Below are 18152 nucleotides of genomic sequence, written 5' to 3'. Positions count from 1 at the left end.
GAAAACTAGCAATACTAAGACACCTGAGGAAGGAGCCACAGAATCTAAAGTAAGCAAGCAGTCTTGGTAATGCAGCAAGAGAAATGTGCTTCAGTGACATCCTAAATCATATTTGAAATTCGGATACTTAAGCTTATTATCTCTGCAGCCAGTAATTGGAGCTTGCAGTACGGTTAGGGACCAGCCTAGCAGCTCACAACAAATCAGGGCTGATATGCTCTGAGAATGGAACAGGCGACAGTTAAACAAGTCCCGTTTAAATGTTTATGGCCGTGCCTAATCCCACATAGTGCCATCTCCATCCGGTGTCAGTGATGTATCGTTCTCTTGTGGCCCACACGTTTTACTGCCAACCACAAAGAGCAGCCACTTTGGCCTGAGGTGCAGCAGGCAGACCGAAATAACGCACACACTGCAAGCGCTGACAGGTTCCCACGTTCACACTCAGTTACCAGCCAATTCACACAAGCACTGCCACCACTTACACCATCGCATCCTTACCTCAGTGTGGAGTTAGAGGTAAGATGTAAGCACTTGAAAAATTGTTTCAAGATGTCATCAGTAAAACACGTGCCCCACTGTTCTGCAGGTGAAGGAGTATCAAAGAAAAGCCTGAATGCAATTCCCCGATTCCTCAGTGGAAATGGGAATGCACGTCGAAAAAAGATTGTCATATATGACTGATACGTTCTGTTGAAAGTGATTGTTCATGAGAGTGCAATTATTTGGTAACATGTCACTAAACAGGCTCCCATGTATGCTATCAATCTGCAAAGTAGGTAGGAAAGCAGCTTCTTGGAAGAAAAAATATACCCACGGATGACATTGATATTAGTGTATAAAAACAGATTTTAAGAGAGAAAAATAAATTTTCAGGCCTTTTCTTTTTCAGAGCTTACCAACCGTTTTGCAAAATGTTTTGCAAGGCACGTTTTCCAGCCAACTTAAAACTACTCTTCCTATCTCCCAGGAGTTACAACACTTCAGCATCCTCCCTGCAATTTGCAGTATTGCTGTTCTGGTGGCTGAAAGCTGCTTGGAGCTGCGTCCCATGCTCTGAAAACCAAATTCCACCAACTAAAAGGACTGCCACTTAGGGCAACTGCCTCTGATTGCAGGGTAGAACAGCACAAGTGACTTAAGAGCTTGTGGCATTCTCCAGGCCACTTCTTGTAAAGGAAGGAATTATGCAAATGTATATAATGTCATCGTCATTACATACGCGTTTAGATAGCACTTTCTGGGAAAGGCAGAACTTGTGGAGCTGAAAGTTGCATTGACATTTTTCATGCTAATGTGTTATTTTGATAACTACCAATGCCAGTGCCAGAAAATCACATATATGCCAGCACCTGTTTTCTTCTTGAACATCAAAAACTAGATCTTAGGGCATCCGTAATTGAGCTGAATGTAATTTTGGGTGCTATTCACGGAAGTGAAGGCCAAGGGGAGCTAAGTAAATCTCCCAAGAGAATTACGACCCTTTTTCAATATTTAACCAAGCTCTTTGAATTAATACTTTAATTAGTGTCCTTGATCATGGCACATGAGTGCATAGCCCTCGTTAACATACAGTTACCAGAAATATTTGTCGTGACAATCTTTGATACCATCTGATTAAAAAAAAGTACTCCCTGGTGACAACCAGGAAAACATTATTTGCAATTACAGCAAACCCAGCATCAATGATACAAACCCTACGGACTTTCACTTGCAGGGTGGAAAAGTGAGCTGTTTTCATTAAGTAACTTACTTTTCACAGCTGTTAAGTTATTTTTAAGTAGTTTTAATGCCACTATGCATATTAATTACTTATTGCCTCCCCACAGCTTACTACATTCATTATAATTATCGCTTGCTACTGCAAAGTCTCACATATGTTTGATGTTATCTTCCCATTTTCTCTTTCTCCTCTAAATGCATATTTGTCTTCCAGCCCGTCCCCAGTGCCATTGTTCTTGCTTGCATTACATTTCTGGTCACTCCAGCTTTGTGGCTGGGGAGTGGAGGGGCTGCTTTCATACTGGCAGCTCCCTGCTCACCTCTCTCTTCACATGGAGCTGCAAGAGCAGGTCACTTAAATGTATTCTGAGACAGAGGTTCGAGTACACAGAAAAACTCCATTTAAACCACATGAGGTTGCTGCCTTTGCCTTTACAATTCCACACACAGAGGTCAGTAAGCTGTGATTTAATTTGACAAATTGCTACAGAGTGTTTAGGGGTCCCAAAAAGCAAAAGCAGAAAACCTTCTTTTTCTTGAAGCCGGGCTTGCACTACTGTCATATAAAGCACCTTAACAAGTAAGGGACTGTGGAACTCCAAACCTTTCACTGAGCTCAGTAACAGTTACTATCCGCCCTCCAGGGCAGAGGGCACATGGACACAATGTCATTCTCTTACCACGCAGTAAACACATTTTCTCTGGACCAGAGAGCCACCACCGATTGCTAGTGCTGTAAATCCTAGCCTTATCAACAGAAATAAAATGGAGGAAGGAAATGACTGAGGGTAAGTGAATTAAGGAACAGGAGCTCTGCACGCAGTTAACCTTCCATCCCAGGCATCTGTCCTTGGTGACCGCCACTTCTCCACCGATTCACGCGAGCGAAGGTTCCTCTCACCTCATATTCCTCTTTAAATCCATAGCCCTGTCCGCGCTTCATCTGGGTGATGTGCTGCAGCAGGTCGGCCACTCGGATGGCTGGCTGGAACTGCCCCCGTGGGTAGGACATTTCCACCGGCTCGCAGCTCCGGTACGGGTGGGTCTGGATAGTCAAGGTTGGCTGGGTCATCTCTCCATGGCTACTGTCTGTTTTAAAGACAGGGAGGCAAAACAAGCTTTCACCTATCTGTGACTGCCATCCTCCTTCTTGCTTCATTTGTTTCTCCACCACCCCATTGGCTGGTGCAGGCAAAAGAAAGTAAAGAAATCAGTAAGAAACACACAGTACGACTGCTGCCCAGAAAGACTAACTCACATTCAACTATTTTTTGTGTCCAAGAGACAAACCCAGAGGTGGGAATGGAATGAACAGCCAATCAGGTACGAGGATATAGCACGTACAGTGAAACAGCAAATTAAGTGTAAGCTCTGTGTAACGATCCCACTCGGATTACATACCTTTCTTCACACACCTGCAAAGAACGGGACCAAAAGATACACACAGATGAGTGAGATATTCAAGCAAGATTTGGGGCTTACAGTATGAGATGAGTGAACGGGGCCCAAGTTAACAACAAGCAAATGATCAGCATTTCAAATAAGCCACGCAGGAAGTTAGCAGCAAATTAAAATGCTCTGCAAATTCAAGCCTGAAACGTATGTCAATTGCAAAACTGTAATGTTAGGTAGAAAGAATAGAAGTATAAAAACAGTTACCTAGTATGCACAATCCCAACGTTTAGATATGTGAACTTAACAGATACCATTCTTTTTGAAAGAAATATTTTAAAAACTTCTATCACTCCAGAGTTGGAATTGTAACCTCTTATACCCTCAAGTAAAACTCCAAAGACACAGCAAAACTTCCCGCTGAACTGACAGAAACTTAAATAACCAAACAAGAGACTACCAAAATATTTATTCTTAACAAGAGAAACTCAGATTAGATGAACAATTTAGGCATTTATTTACCAGAATGGGCCAGACTGAGAGTTTACCAAATGAAACGTTGGTTTTTTCCTATGATCACAGATAACTAAGATCACAGAGGCACAGGTTGGTTGAGGTTGGAGGCACCTCTGGGTCCCTCTGGTCCCACCCTGCCCCAGCAGGGACACCCAGCGCTGGTGCCCAGCATCACATCCTGGTGGCTTTTGGGGACCTCCAAGGATGAGAGCCAAAACCTCTCTGGTCCCTGTGCCAGCGCTCCAGCACCCGCACAGCACAGTGGTGCTTCCTGATGGGTTTGGGTTCCTTAGTACATACAGGCCTTAACATCCTGCATGGATTCTTTCTTGGTCTTACCCCAAAAGAGCCTGTTAGCAGACAGAAAATACAACCTCCTCCCACTGCTCAAAAAAAAGGAAAAGTTGAAGACTGCATACACAAGGCTCATTTCATACAGAACACAGATTGAAAAAGAGCCCAAACACTATTCCTTGTCAGCAACAGTACAGTCATGTTTAAGAAGGGATAAAAAATAAATGAATCAAGTTGCAATTTCAGGGCGATTTCTGAGAGACAGAAATATGGCCAGAGTTACTGTAAACATCGCTATCCTTGAGAAATCACCATGAAGTTTTGAGCACAAGCAGTCAGGATCTCTGCTCTGTCCCTCCTTGCAAAATTGGGCAGGAGCAGACAGATTAGAGCATTAGATTGCCTTTTCAGCAAATAGCAAAACAATGACATGACAAAACTTGACAAATTATGCTCTAGCTGGTTTACTGTTACACTGGAGGTAAGTTATCAAGACAGGCATATGCTCTGCTTTGGAGGACTTCGAGAAGGAGAAAGGAATGACTGCAGTGGCTGCACTGCCACAGGGCAAATTGATCTCTACAATACATAGATACAGATGATACAGATACAGAAGATATAGATATAGATACAGATATAGATAGATGAGTCTGATGGTTGAACTATCAGAGATGCTGAACATGTCCTGCTGCTTCTGAAACAAATGGCCACCACATCGATCATCTGCTCTGAAGATGAGGCTACTGGATTTAAAGATGTCTCAAGCCAAGATTCTCCTGAGCGGTCACATTCCTTGGACAGTACAAGATTTATAGAGCTATGGCTATGGTGAAGCAACCTTCACATACAAAATGTGAATAAATTTGGGATTTAAGGAAGAGTAACATCCAAAGCATTTGTATAATCATCCCTAATGCTCCAACTAATGATAGTGTGAGCACTCTGAACAGAAGGAATTTCAAGGCTTATTAATTCCCCTAGTTGGATTCGTTTTCCCAGTGCATCTTTCCTCCCCTATTCCCTATTAACCTCCTGTAATGGAGAGGAGAAGATTTTTATCGCGGACCATTTCCGACAGACGTACTATGCTTAATTTTCCATCATTAGGTTTAATACAAACCCAATTTCACAATTGGCTTCTCTGAAGAACCTACAAGTAATGCCACATTTTTATCAGCCCCAATTAAAAGACATTACTACATTCCTATTCGAGAGAGAGACTTAAAACTTACGTGTAGTTCTAGTGCTAATAGAGCCAGGGCATACGCAGAGCTCAGCCTACTTGTAAAACAGCTCAGATTAGCTCCTTTGAGGGATATTATTTTTTTTCTCTCCTTTACATTCTTTAATTCTGGTGTATTTGGGTCTCTCCTCCCAGTAGTATCTGAGGGAGGGGTGAGAACATTCCCCTCTCCAGAATCATTTCCTTCAAACTAGATGGGACGTACAAGAAGCTCAGCAGCAAAGGGTCTGACTCCAGCCTTTAAGTTTATGGTGATGGCTGTGCTTCTGGTCTGTTTGGTCAGACAGAAATACAAATTCCATCAATTGCAGCAGCAGCTCTTGCAGCATCACCTCTCACCCAGCCAAGTGTTTCTCCTGAAAAAAAACCCATGTCACACAATCTGAGTCATCCTGCTCTCAACCCCAGAGCACACAGAGCTGACACAGGGAACACCACCTCCGCTGGATTTCTGTGACAAACACATCCTGAGTGGCCTCTGTGCACTGCTCGATAGAAAACCACAGCCTGAGACCTGCATCAGCTCGGGACGGCTGCCAGTTCTGTCCACAAGCATCTCATCTGGGACAAGGAAGAGATCAGAGGGGCTTTCACGGAGATGCACTGCTATGCGTGAGGCGAGTCTAGTGTTCATATGTTCAGCTAATAAAGCCTGATACCAGAAACACATTGTTCCTTCCCGGTGTAATCACACCACGAGTCAGAACCTAAGCATGGTTAATGAGGCGCTCAGGCAAGGCACTGCCCCTTCCCTCAAGAAGTGCTGTTCACAGCAATTTGTGAGCAATCTGGAACACAGGGTAGGAGGGGAGGCAGTGGCAAATCCATCTCTCATTGGGACAGTCGACCAAGGAGCCTTCAAGCACTTGCTTTTCCTTTGATTTTTGCATTGCTTTTCTGCTGGTTGCAGCAACAGAAGGGACCTATGCCTCCTGGTGGTCCTGTTACTGGGAAAGGCAACAGAACCACCAGCCACATCACATTCTGCTCCAATTGTTGCACTGATGGCAAGTCATAGAAATTTACCATAGTCCCTCCTGTCTGCTCTCATCTCACAACCATCCACCCCATTTTCTTGAAGTGGAGATGACACTGAAGTTTTGTTGGTGCCTCTACAGCACTTGTGACTTTCCCGATTTTTCAATGAGATGAGCAAATCAAGAAAAAAAAGTTTCTTTTTTGAAAGGTGCATGAAATAATTCACTCTAATATTCAAAAACTAGTAAACATACCCAGCTACGAAATGGGTTTCCAGGATGATATTTCATATGTTCATCTTATTTCTAGTCATACGTCCTCATTTTGTTGATAGGAACACAAACCACCAGATCTGACTTCATACCAAAGACAGACTAGTGGCAAGAAATAATCCAAATTTCAAGATTTCAAGAGATGGTGATTTCATCCTGACCCCAAAAGTTGTGCCAGTGGTTAATTACCCTTGCTGTCTAAACATTTCTTAATTGCAATTTGATTTTGTTTAGCTTCCATTTTCAGACACTGAATCTTATTATACCTCATGTTAGATTAAAGAGCCCTCTGAGTATTTGAAATCTTGACCTATGCAGGCACTGATCAAATCACTTCTCCAGTTTCTCTTTGATAAGGTACATCAATTGAGCGCTTCTGAAGTCTCATTTGGGGAGAGCGTTCAGGACCCCAGTTCCTTCCTACAGCCATCTCCAATTTTCCAAAGTCCTTTTCATGCAGCCATAAACAAAACATACTCTGTGTGCTGCTGGAAACGCACTGTTCGTAATAGGCTCTTTTCTAATACTAGCAGCTGCCACAGCAAAATATTTTGTCAGCTTGCTTGTTAGCCCTCGTTAGCGCAACGTGCTTTGTCCCCACACTAAGATGCCCGTTGCCAATGTAGATATTTTGATTTCTGGAAGCTGGCACTTTCATTATCAGTCAAATAGTTCATAGAACGCCCTGAAATTTTGTGGAAGACATTAAATCAATGGCTCTCTGGCTCACATATAACTTGCTTGATTGTGGAACTCTTCAGGCATCTCAGCTTATCTGTTTGGGAGTGTAACTGCAGATAATGAAATTTAACAGTGTCGACTACACTTTTAATATTCCCAAGTTCTCCCTGCCTATGAAATGGCACTTCTGTGACGCTCTGCTTTGCTGGAGAACTAATCATAAACTTGCTGAAGTTAACTCTGAGGTCCTACTCTGCCAAGAGAAACAAAAAGGAGCACCATGTGCTGAGAAAAGCCCACGCTGAGGCCGACGAGGTGACATCTCTTCCCATTTGGTGGGTAACCCCGAGGGCAAGATAATATTGCTTGCCTGCTGCAACAATACCTTCTATTATACACTTTTGTTGCTTCCCAGACAACTAAAATAAATGTCTCCCGCCACAGAAAAAAAAATCTGTAGATGTCAGTGATGAGGTGAAGAGCAGCAGAGGAACTGAGAGCCCCGGCCTGCAAGCAGCTGTGTGCAGCCTCATGCAACGTCTGCTCCTGGGAGAGGAGCTGCCCACCCAGGGCAGCTTTTGGGGTGGAAACTTCAGATTCTTTTACACAAGTTATCTTGTTTCATAAACATGACTTTGGTAGTCTGCGAGACAGATACGTAGACACATACTGTGATGTTTCTTTCAGATTATAAAACTAACTTATGCCTCAAGCAACTGAAAGCAATGCTGCTCTGATGTGAGTCTTGAATACGGAGAGTTTCTTTCAAAAGTTTTGCTTTAATATCCTTAGCAAGAAAGAAATAATATTTTGAGTGGTGTTTGTGATGGATTTTATTACGTGCATGTTCAGTGTCTCTACTAGTGTAAGGGGTGCCAATTACTTGACATCTTCCAAGGCTGAATACAGGATGGCTAATATCTCTTCCCCTTCCACTGTGGATAAATAAGGTGGCACCTGGTAAAACTAATTTGCTTTTTGAGTGCACCAAGGCTTTATTATAAGGTAAATATCCAGCTATAATATGCTACATACAATACAATCAGCGGTATGGCAAAGCAAAGTCAAAACGTTGTTTGCCTAATGATATCAATTGAGATATAAAAGGCAAGTTCCTTAACAAAAAGCCTTCTGAGACCAGTTTTGACAGAGGAGAGCATACATTGTTCATTTCAAGGGCTATAAAGAAGCCATATGGCTGGAGTAAATTATTTTCTCTAGATTTAAAGAGATTTTTTTTAATGATAACTTGGTAAATACTTTAAAAAGTGCATTTTAATCTTACACGAACCACTGAACACAATTATTTTTTTCCATCAGCATGCAGGAAATCCCCGTTATAAATGTTAGGAAGATGCTTTGGTGATATGGAATGAAAACTGGAAGTACTGGGTATACACGCCGCTGTGCAGCAATTCAGACGTGTGGATTTTGCCAAACCAATGTGAAAAGAGCCAGGTCTGCCTACATTACAGAGCAATTCATTAGCTGAAGAGCTACTGGCAACTTCAAACCAGCACCCACAACCAGAAGCCACAAAAGCCTGGGACAGTTTTGATTATCTGTAGTCAAAAAGAAATGTAAGAGAAATTCAGCTCAAGCAACAGCCCCCAGTGTCATGATCCTTTGTTGCAGGACAACATTAGCACAGCAAACTGAAGTGAAAGCCTCTCCCACAGTCTCTCTGAGACCGACATGGCCAGAAGATACCACTGACTAGATTGAACTCTTAATTTTTAAGTTTTCACTGCAATTTATGAAGTCAGATTTGCTAATGCAGCAATGTCAGCTTCTAAACATCTTTTCTGTTCTTCAAACATTAGGCTGTGGATAAACCCAGAGCAGGTTGGATAGGCATGGGCAAAAACCCACCAAAGCTACAGAATAGTGACATTCAGAGCAAATTACTTGTTTTTTCTTTTTTTAATGCAAGCCAGGTTTTGTGCAAGATGTCACAACAGTGAGCTTTCTCTGCTTGTTCCAACCCTCTGCGAGGAACCACAAGGCACTACAGTCCTCATCCTCTGAGGGGGACGGGGATTCTTATTATTAGGACACTCTTGAGTCAGTGAATTGAAAAGAAAACATGAAGGGATGCAAGGGGAAGGTGTGCTGGCCCCCCTGAAGAGCCTGCACTGATGCCACTTGCTGAATAACTTTGACTGCTACTAGCCATGCATATTTTCTCCAAAAACAGCCTCTAATGCAGTACTAACTCCCCTTCAGACTTTACATTAGTCATATAGTACGGACCTTACTGAAATATTTAAAAATGGGGAAATTGCCTCTTTTACTTGTTAGTATTAAATATTCTCTTCTCCAGCAAAGATGCTTGTGAAGGCCATTAAATCCAGAGTCTTAGAATCTACAACTCCAAGATAAAACTACAAAGCTAAAGACATTCATTACACAAAAAAGCATTAGTTAAGCACAAGACATGGCAGAGGCAGAAAAAAAATCCCCTGTATCTTACTATCAAGAAATCATGTCACAGTCAAGCCTAGGGAGTCATCTAGCATGGCAGATACAGAACATTTATTAGCAGAAGGCATAACAGATGGGAACAAATAGCACTGAAGAGCAGGTGATGCCCAGAGTCAGATATTGGTGGTGAGATGACTGATGCCCTTTTTAAGATCTCTTTTTCTTTGCCAGGAATGAGTATTAATAAACGCCAAAAATTAAACTTATTTTGCTCATAAAGCATCATCCAATATCTGGTGAATCTGTCTGAGAGGCCAGAGTGTCAGGGTTTTTATTTGTCTACAACTCACAAGATAGAAATTTTTTCGGTGCTATGGGCTGTTTTGCAGCACCTGTGGCTGCTCAGTGCAGGTGCAACTCAGGGGTGAGCAGCCTGTGTAAATCGTGTCTTAAAATGCTTAACTTCTTGTGTGTAAGACAAAGATATCAATCCTTACTCAGCTTAGAGATAGTGGTTAGTAGATGCTGAGTTTTAAAGAGTTTCGAGTACATAAGCACAAGACTACTTTAATCCCCAACTTTCTTTTTTATTTTCTCTAAATGTGGGGTTTTAAAAGCCTTCGGAGCTTTTTTCACTTTTTCTTTGCCCTGTGAGAGGCATAGATTGAATCTGTCTATTACTCCTTGAGCTTCTGCACCAGAAGTGAGCAGCTCACTCTCTGGACACAGGGGTGACAACACCTCGCTCAGATGAGGGTCCCCATTTTCACAGATGCTGAGCACCAGTGAGTGCGGTTTGACCTCTTCCAGCAAAATGCAGGTCTGGGCACGGTTTCTAAAGCACAGTCAAAAGATAAATCCACCTTCCGACTTCTCTGTTGACAATGGGACTCTGGGAAACAAGAAGAAACCTTCTGGAAAAGAAAACTCCTTCTCCATCACTTCAAAAGAGGGCTTATTCATCGCCATCAGGCATGTTGATATATAGCAGGATAAATGTATGTATTGTGGCAGTCCCTCCAAGCCTCTCTGGCTGTTAGTCTGTAAGCCAGGGTACTTAAGTGCTTGGTTGTAATTTCTTCCTGGTCTAACTACAGGCCTTCAGCGTGCCCAGAGTAATGTTTAAAGCAGACATGGTAGATTACTGTGTCTGGAACTGAACATTTACTGTAGATAATCCAAAATGACAGGTTTCATAAATACTACCGGTTAGATTCTGATCAACTACGTATCATCTTTCTGATTCATAGAGAGGAATTGCCTTCTTCAAATTCCACACGCAGGCAGCATCCTCCAGGGAGAGCCTGAAGTTGTAGGCTGTTATTACTCACTTTCAAGGGTATACCTCCAGTAAGTTTCGGAATAACTTCTTTTTATCAGCTTACAGTTTCTGTCAATTTTGTTCTCTCTGTTAACTTACTGTACTAACATATTTTTAAAAACCCGAAAGCTAAGAGCTGCACACACCGCTGCACACAACCACCTCCCTCTAAAGTTACCAGCAGCCACAGCACAGCCTTCACCTCTCAGAACCTTTTTATTACCCTGTCGGATCCATAACCAACTGCTGCAATAGTTGGCATTTAGCTCTCAGCAAAGCTGAAGGTGGTGGGCCCACTTCCCAAACCTAGCCTCTAATTTCCACATATATCCGTATACTTTGGACTGTCTTTTCTTAAACAAATAAATAGAATCAATTAATAACGATAAGAAAGCATGAGTGAAATCAAAGACTGTCCATTTAACATAATATGTGACCACAGGATTAATTATTATTTTGAAGCCCAGCCACTTAACAGCATTCTCTAAATTATTTGCAAGATGCAATGAGCGTGTTTTCTCTCCAGTGAAGGGAATACACCATACCTGTCCTCTTACCTAACAGCGTGGTCGATGGAACAGTGTCTGATGATACTTTGAGATGGAATTCCGTTCACCCACACGACACGGGTCATTGAAAATCAACAGAAGATCAATAGGAAAAAAAAGTTACAAAAAAATGAAAATAAGGTTAGCTTCGCCTCATACTCAGCAGATTCAGTCTATAGGTCATATTGGGAAATGCACAAAAGTAAAGAAAATATAGAAATGAAAAAAAAGTCTGGCACTAGTACCTGAGTAGTAGGAATTCAACAAAGATTTGCTCTGAAGGGTTTTGCTTTGGACAGAAAATGAACAAGGAGAGGGTGATGCTAGGTAGGAAAGACATAAGGAAAAGACTTTAGACATATATTAAGAGAGAGAAAGAACAGGGAGAATGTTCCTCAAAGAACACAGTAATATGGGATATATAAGGCTTATCAAAATGAATTATATTTTTCATCTCAACATGCATATTACATTTATTACAATGTCATCATGATGAATTTTCTTTAATATAAGCACTCCAGACCCCAAATATAGTATTATAGTTACTGTAAATCAATGTGTTCCTACACACATAGGACTATATTCTACAGACCTCTTTTTTTTTTTTTTTTAAACCAAAGAAACATCTAAGAGAAAGATCCTTAAAAACAACACCCAAAATACAAACTACAGAGAAAAAAATGCATTGTTAACAGTAAAATAAGCCTGCTAAACACAATGTACACTAGTACCACAAAAATACACAGGCAGGGTAGCAAGTTTTTTGTTAAAACCATACAAGATAAGAAGGGAATTGTTCTTCAATCCAGAACACTTCATAGCAAATCCTATAATCTTTTCCCCTGGGAGATGGGTTCTTTTAGCAGGACATGCATCCCTACTTTCTCCCATTTAAAGCATTAGCTTTCACTGGAACAAATCCACAAATGATTCCCATATTAATCAAATATTTATGGAAAGGAGGCAGAGCTCCACATCTTCACAGCAGATTCTTTTCTTGCTAGCAAATGTATGAGATTGGTTTATATCCACAATAGCATACATGTACATTCTTATGATAATCCATCATTTCCGAATGTATATTCTTTTGTTATCATTCTGCATTCACTCTCAGACTTACAGACATTTATCTCCTCCTCAAAATGTTGGGAAACAAGCTAATACAAATCTCAGTACATCAGAAAGATGACAATAGATAAACACAGGAAAAAGTATTCCATAATCCAGTAGAAGTAGATAAAAGTCAGTATACATCAAAGTAATTTCAGAAGCAATTTTTGTATCTCTAGAAAAAACACCACTTATAAATTTCAAGTTCTTCTGTGGAGTGAATGAAAGAAGGCACTATCCTAGGGAGTTTCATAAAGTCTTCCGAATTACATCCTAAGCAGTTTATAATCAACTTATAATGCACTTGCTCCAGTTTTGCATTCTTCTGCTACATTTTCAGACTTTGACCATTTAAAAACACATGAAGATAATCCAATTTCTCATAGCTTAGTCTGCCTTAACACATATCTCATCTGGGACCTCTTCCACCTTCCTCCCTGTTAGTTAGCTTAAGTCAGACCTTGTCCTCATTACACTTGGAACGTGGCCACTTTTACAGTTGTGTAAGATCAGGACTATCAAAAATAATTTGGTTGGCCAGAGTCACAGAGTAATTCAGCAATCAGGACTCAGAGCAGTCCTCTAATTTCCTGAAATGTGGGAGTACAAAAGTACACTGGGCCACAGTTTTTCCAGGAATTGCCAACTATAAATTACTCAGGCATCAACAAGTAGACACATCGCTTCCATCAGTGAATTTGCTTACAAATGTTACCAACAGCAGCTTCAGGGAGGTGAATTCAGACTCTCAGAGAGCTCATTCTCCAAGTCAGCAAGGTGGCTGCTGGAGGAGAGATGCACACACGGTGCTGCTGCTTCACCAGAGGTGCCCACCAGCACCAGTGTGTGCAAGTCATGGGAAACACTTCCTGAGAGGACTTCACATCAGAGCAAAGATTAAAACTGGATTTAAAATTCTCTATTCACTGGAGTGGCACGAGAGGCAACTCTACTCATGCAGAATGATGGACGTTCTTCCCTGTTCTGAAAATGACCTTCCCTAATTTATTTTAAAATTTTGTAAAGAAACCAACTCTACAAAAATTGCAAACCAGCATGAAATACAATGAAAGGGATTTGGGTCTTTTGACTTAAATATATATATATATTTAAAACTTTATTACTCTTTATTTTAGAATTTTTGGCTGAAGAAAATGTCTCATGGTCATGACCTCACAGGTGCTCAGAATGCATCCTTTCTGAAAGCGAAAATCAACTGTGGAGTAACAATAACAACTAGATCTTGATGCAATTGTCTATTTTGACCTATGGCAAACCTGTAAGACCTTTGCATTTCATCACAAAAACATGCAGGATATGAAGAAGTGTGAATTTAGATGGATCTTTGTTAAAGATGATCATTAACAACCTGAGTACCACACGTCTTCCTCTTATCTCCTTGTTTTCGCTAGTAAGAGCACAGTAACAATACCACTTACTAATGCAAACCTCAATTCCCCAGAGCATCCTAAATGGCACCTTCACACTGTGCCTCTGCCAGTAATATTAAGGCTATCTACCTGGTCTGTACCAGTGTCACTGCTTTGGATCATTTGGAAAGCAGTCTCCTCCGTGCACGACGTGGTAGCACATAACTGCTGAGATTTTATTCTGCTGCTTCTCTCACCACACAGATGGGCTGCACAACACTTATGTGCAATAACTACCCCTTGCACACCCTTCTGGTCAGTGCACAGATACTGTGGGATAATTTTAGGCCTTCCCTGTCTCCTATTTGTCACCTTGCTTCACAACAACCGTGCACTGAGTCAGTGTCTGCATGTGGCTGTGCTGTGCCACTCCGAGGAAAATGACACTCCTTTCCAAACTCTCCTGAAAGATAAGGAGCAGTCTCAAGTACGGGAAATACCAGCATTTACTTTTAAGGGTTTTAAGATACATATATATATACACATACGCACACATACATTGTTTTTTAAAAAGGACTGCATTTGAGAAAAATGAAAACTCACTTCACATGACTCTTGGGTAAAACTAGACAAGCTGGAATAATGTTGGACTAGTTTGTCTTTCAACAAATACCTATTCTGATTCCATGTCATGGCAGAGACACAGGCTGAGTTCATAAAATCTCTCCAGTTAAAACTCTTGTAATTACCAGCAAGGAACTGGTAATAACTGGTAATAAAAACTGAATAAGGACTATCATTCCAGAAAATTTAAGAGCTCATTTCTGTTCCACTTTTCAGGGAGACCTGAAGTCTCCCTGCTCCAGCACAGAATCACAGAATTACAGAATGTTTTGGGTTGGAAGGGCCCTTTCAGCCCCTCATCCCCTCCCCTGCCATGGGCTGGCTGCCCCCTCAGCTCAGGCTGCCTAGGGCCCCACCCAACCGGGCCTTGGTGCCCTCCAGGGATGGGACACCCACACTTCTCCGGGCAGCAGTGACAGGACCTCACTGCCCTCTGAGTAAAGAATTTCTTCCTCACATCTAAACTAAATTTCCCCTCTGTCAGTTTAAAACCACTGCTCCCTGTCGTATCACTACACTCCCTGACAGAGTACAGCTTTCCTGTAGGGCCCCTTTAAGCACTGGAAGGCCACACTGAGGTCTCCCCAGAGCCCTCTCTTCCTCAGCCTGTCTACAAAGGAGAGGTGCTCCAGCCCTCTGAGCATCTTCATGGCTTTCTCTAGAGCCGCTCCAACATCTCCACAACCTTCTTGTGCTGAGGGCCCCAGGACTGGATGCAGTACTGCAGGTGGGGCCTCACAAGGGCAGAGTAGAGGGGGACAATCTCCTCCACCACCCTGCTGCCCCCCCCCAGTGATGCAGTACATTCGGTCTTCTGGGCTGCAACCTCACACTGCTGGCCCACGCTCAGTCTCTCATCGACCAACACCCTCTAGTCCTTCTCCTCAGGGCTGCTCTCAATCCATCCTCCACCCAGCCCGTATCCAGAGGCTACAGATGTTCCAGACATAATTACAACTGACAACAAACACCTCTATCAAGCGACAGACTTCAGATCTGCACATGGCCAATGAGGCATGAGTTTATGGACAGCACCATTTGCAAGAGCTAGTACCGAACATTTCCAAAGGCATTCCCTCTGAAGCAATGAGATGGCAGTCAGCGAAGGAATAAGCATTTTTACTAACAGTGGAGGGCGGGGGTATTTCCCAGTCATTGCTACAGCTAACTCAGATGCTCATAACTGAAGTCAAGAAGGAGAGGATGAGCGCTTACCATGAGATATTCATGAGCACTAATTTCTCTTGTGAGATAAAAGGAACATTTAAGAGGGAATTTGACTCTTGCTTAAGAGAGAGAGCTGTTTTCAAAAGCTAAGATGAATAGCCCCCGTAAAACTATATTAGTTAGCAGGAAAGTTACAAAATAATCCTATTATGTTCTTCAAAAGTAGGAGCAGGCCCATATAAAAACCTTTAAGTATTAAACTCCATTAAAGTAGATTTTTTAAAAGAAAGGCTTTTACTCTTTTTTTTTTCCCTGACTATATGATCAGCTGCAAACCCATAAAATTCTGGCATCAGCACGTGCACACTCTTGCACAGAAGAGAACTTACCTCCAACACCTCAGCATCCTGGACTTGGCAGAAAAAAAATGTGGAGAAATCATGAAGGCTTACTGGTGATTACTGCTCATGGATATAAAGAGGAAAAAAAAAATGAAAGAATCTGCCCATGACTTAAATCAGGTTGTGTTACTGAGGGAGGTGGTGATAAAATCTGCAATGATGTCAGACAAGCAAAGGACTTACTGATTTAAAAGAACGAAAAAGAAAACCTGAAGGTATGCTCCTTTTACAAAATTAGATATAACATTTCCTATAGTTGCTATTTCCAGCAAATGACTCAGCTGTTTTAATTAGTCTCTCAAAATATCAAGGAAAAAATGAGGTCACATTACAGGCTCATCTTTTATTTTCTTGTTGGAAAAAAAAAACAAACAGGTTTTGAAAATCCAAATTCTGAAGAAAAGTGAAAAACTTTGTTTTCCTCATACATTTCAAACAAAATACCTTTGCTGTTTCCAGGCTGCCTGTTACAATGCTGCCCTCTGCTACCCTGTCTGTCAAAGATACGAGCCACTGACAACTCATGCTGTCTTCTTTAGGAGACACAGCTACTCAACACCTGAGAAAATTAGATCTTGGGTCAAGTCAATTTAATATCTGAGAGAAGTGTTCTCTGCTAGCCTTGACGCTCCCAAACACCTACTTATCCATCTCACAGGTACATTACATCGAGTGACAGTAGCAATGCATGCAGATGGAATTTGACATGACCTACAGACAGAGGGAAAAGAAAAATTCACTCAGCCTGTCCCGATCAATCTGAGGTTACAAAGAAAGGTTTCAGAGATAAAAAAAACTTTTTTTTTTTTTTTAATCATAGGCAATTCCTTGTTAGTAATTAGGGGAAAAATGTTTCACTAAAGATGTTAAAAAATAACGGGAGTTCTAGCATGCATTTTGTTCTCAGAGCTGAACCCTCTTCAAACTATAGGGTAAGCGTCAAAAGAAGAAGTGACATTCCCATAGTGTCTAAGTAAAAATTTATTTAATACGAAAAGGTTTACAAATCCACCATGCAATCCACCATGCACTCGACCTGGATCTAGCGAGGCTAAAGGATAACTTCATGCTGCTTTGCCCACAGTCTTCCAGCTACAGAGGAGTGGTTCACAATTATTAACTACGATTAGTTTTACGGAAGTCGTGTAAAGAATAAACTGAGGACATAGACAAAAGAAGAAACGTTGTCTTTCCGTTTCTAACCATGAGACCGTTCTTCATAAAAATTCCATACAGAAAATGATACTTCCATCCTAAACGTCAGCTAAGTGATTCTACTCATCTACTCACAAAGGAAAAACTATTTCTGAAGAACAAATGAACGTGTGCCTTTTTGAATGTCTGATGCAATTATTAAAACAGACTTTATAAATTATTCTCTGTAGACTTAGAGTGAGAAGGAATGCTCCCCACCCAGCTGAGAGTTAAAACGGGGCAGTGTTGGAGGCATTTCAGCAACTGATTTCTAGCAAGCTTTTGCAACAAACCCTCACTGTCATTCCCAGCTCCTCAGTGCTGTGCCCATAGGAATAGGTCCTTTCAAGAACCCAGAACTCTCCAAAGGGGACATATCCATTGCAAGCAAGTTAAACTTACTGAATCCATTAACATCTTGGCAGCTGGAAGAGAAAGCTTCTTCATTGTGAACAGCGCTGAGTTTGGTAGAGGCCTTGTCTGAAGTGGCCACGGGACCCATCTCTCTCTGCGTGCTGGTCTGAGTCTCCTTCTGCTTCTTGGCTAGCTTCCTTTAGGGTATTTTGAAGAGGGGAGAAATCGAGGTCAGTTTTCCCTCATTAGAAGCAAAACAATGAGAACATATCTTGAAGATCACAATTATCACACTTGAAGAGACATGCAGGGCACATGGAACCTCACGAGAGAAAACCCCACAGCTTTTTAATATATTGTGGAGTAGAATAAATGTAGTGATGCCAGTCTGAGAGTCTGGCTGTCCCTCCCAGTAACTCATCGTGCACAAACCCACATCACCCCAGCAGTAGGAGCACTACGTCACCAAAGAAGAGGGAATAAGGAAAGCCCTTGGAGCAGGTAACATCTGCTCCAGGAAGAGCAGAGGGCACTGGGCATG

At 41.8% G+C, this 18152-nt stretch overlaps 1 protein-coding gene across 9 annotated transcripts in view; it reads right to left on the bottom strand.

Moving 5' to 3' along the window:
- Positions 1-18152, bottom strand: part of PTPRT (protein tyrosine phosphatase, receptor type T) — a 333510-nt gene that overhangs the window by 37722 nt on the left and 277636 nt on the right. For 5 of the 9 annotated variants that reach the window (XM_021416234.1, XM_021416237.1, XM_021416236.1 and 2 more), the window contains 3 exons: positions 17660-17808; positions 11389-11436; positions 2624-2811 (listed from right to left, as the gene is read on the bottom strand). In XM_021416234.1, coding sequence (XP_021271909.1) covers positions 2624-2811; positions 11389-11436; positions 17660-17808 — 385 coding nt within the window. Of the gene's footprint in view, positions 1-2623; positions 2812-11388; positions 11437-11636; positions 11715-17659; positions 17809-18152 lie in introns of all 9 variants that reach the window. The other 4 variants (XM_021416238.1, XM_021416242.1, XM_021416243.1 and 1 more) reach the window with 3 other exon arrangements.

The sequence above is a fragment of the Numida meleagris genome, chromosome 19 (assembly GCF_002078875.1).
Source record: "Numida meleagris isolate 19003 breed g44 Domestic line chromosome 19, NumMel1.0, whole genome shotgun sequence".
Lineage (NCBI taxonomy): Eukaryota > Metazoa > Chordata > Aves > Galliformes > Numididae > Numida > Numida meleagris.
Note: the sequence above shows the minus strand (reverse complement) of the source record. Positions and strands in the feature narration are given on the sequence as shown.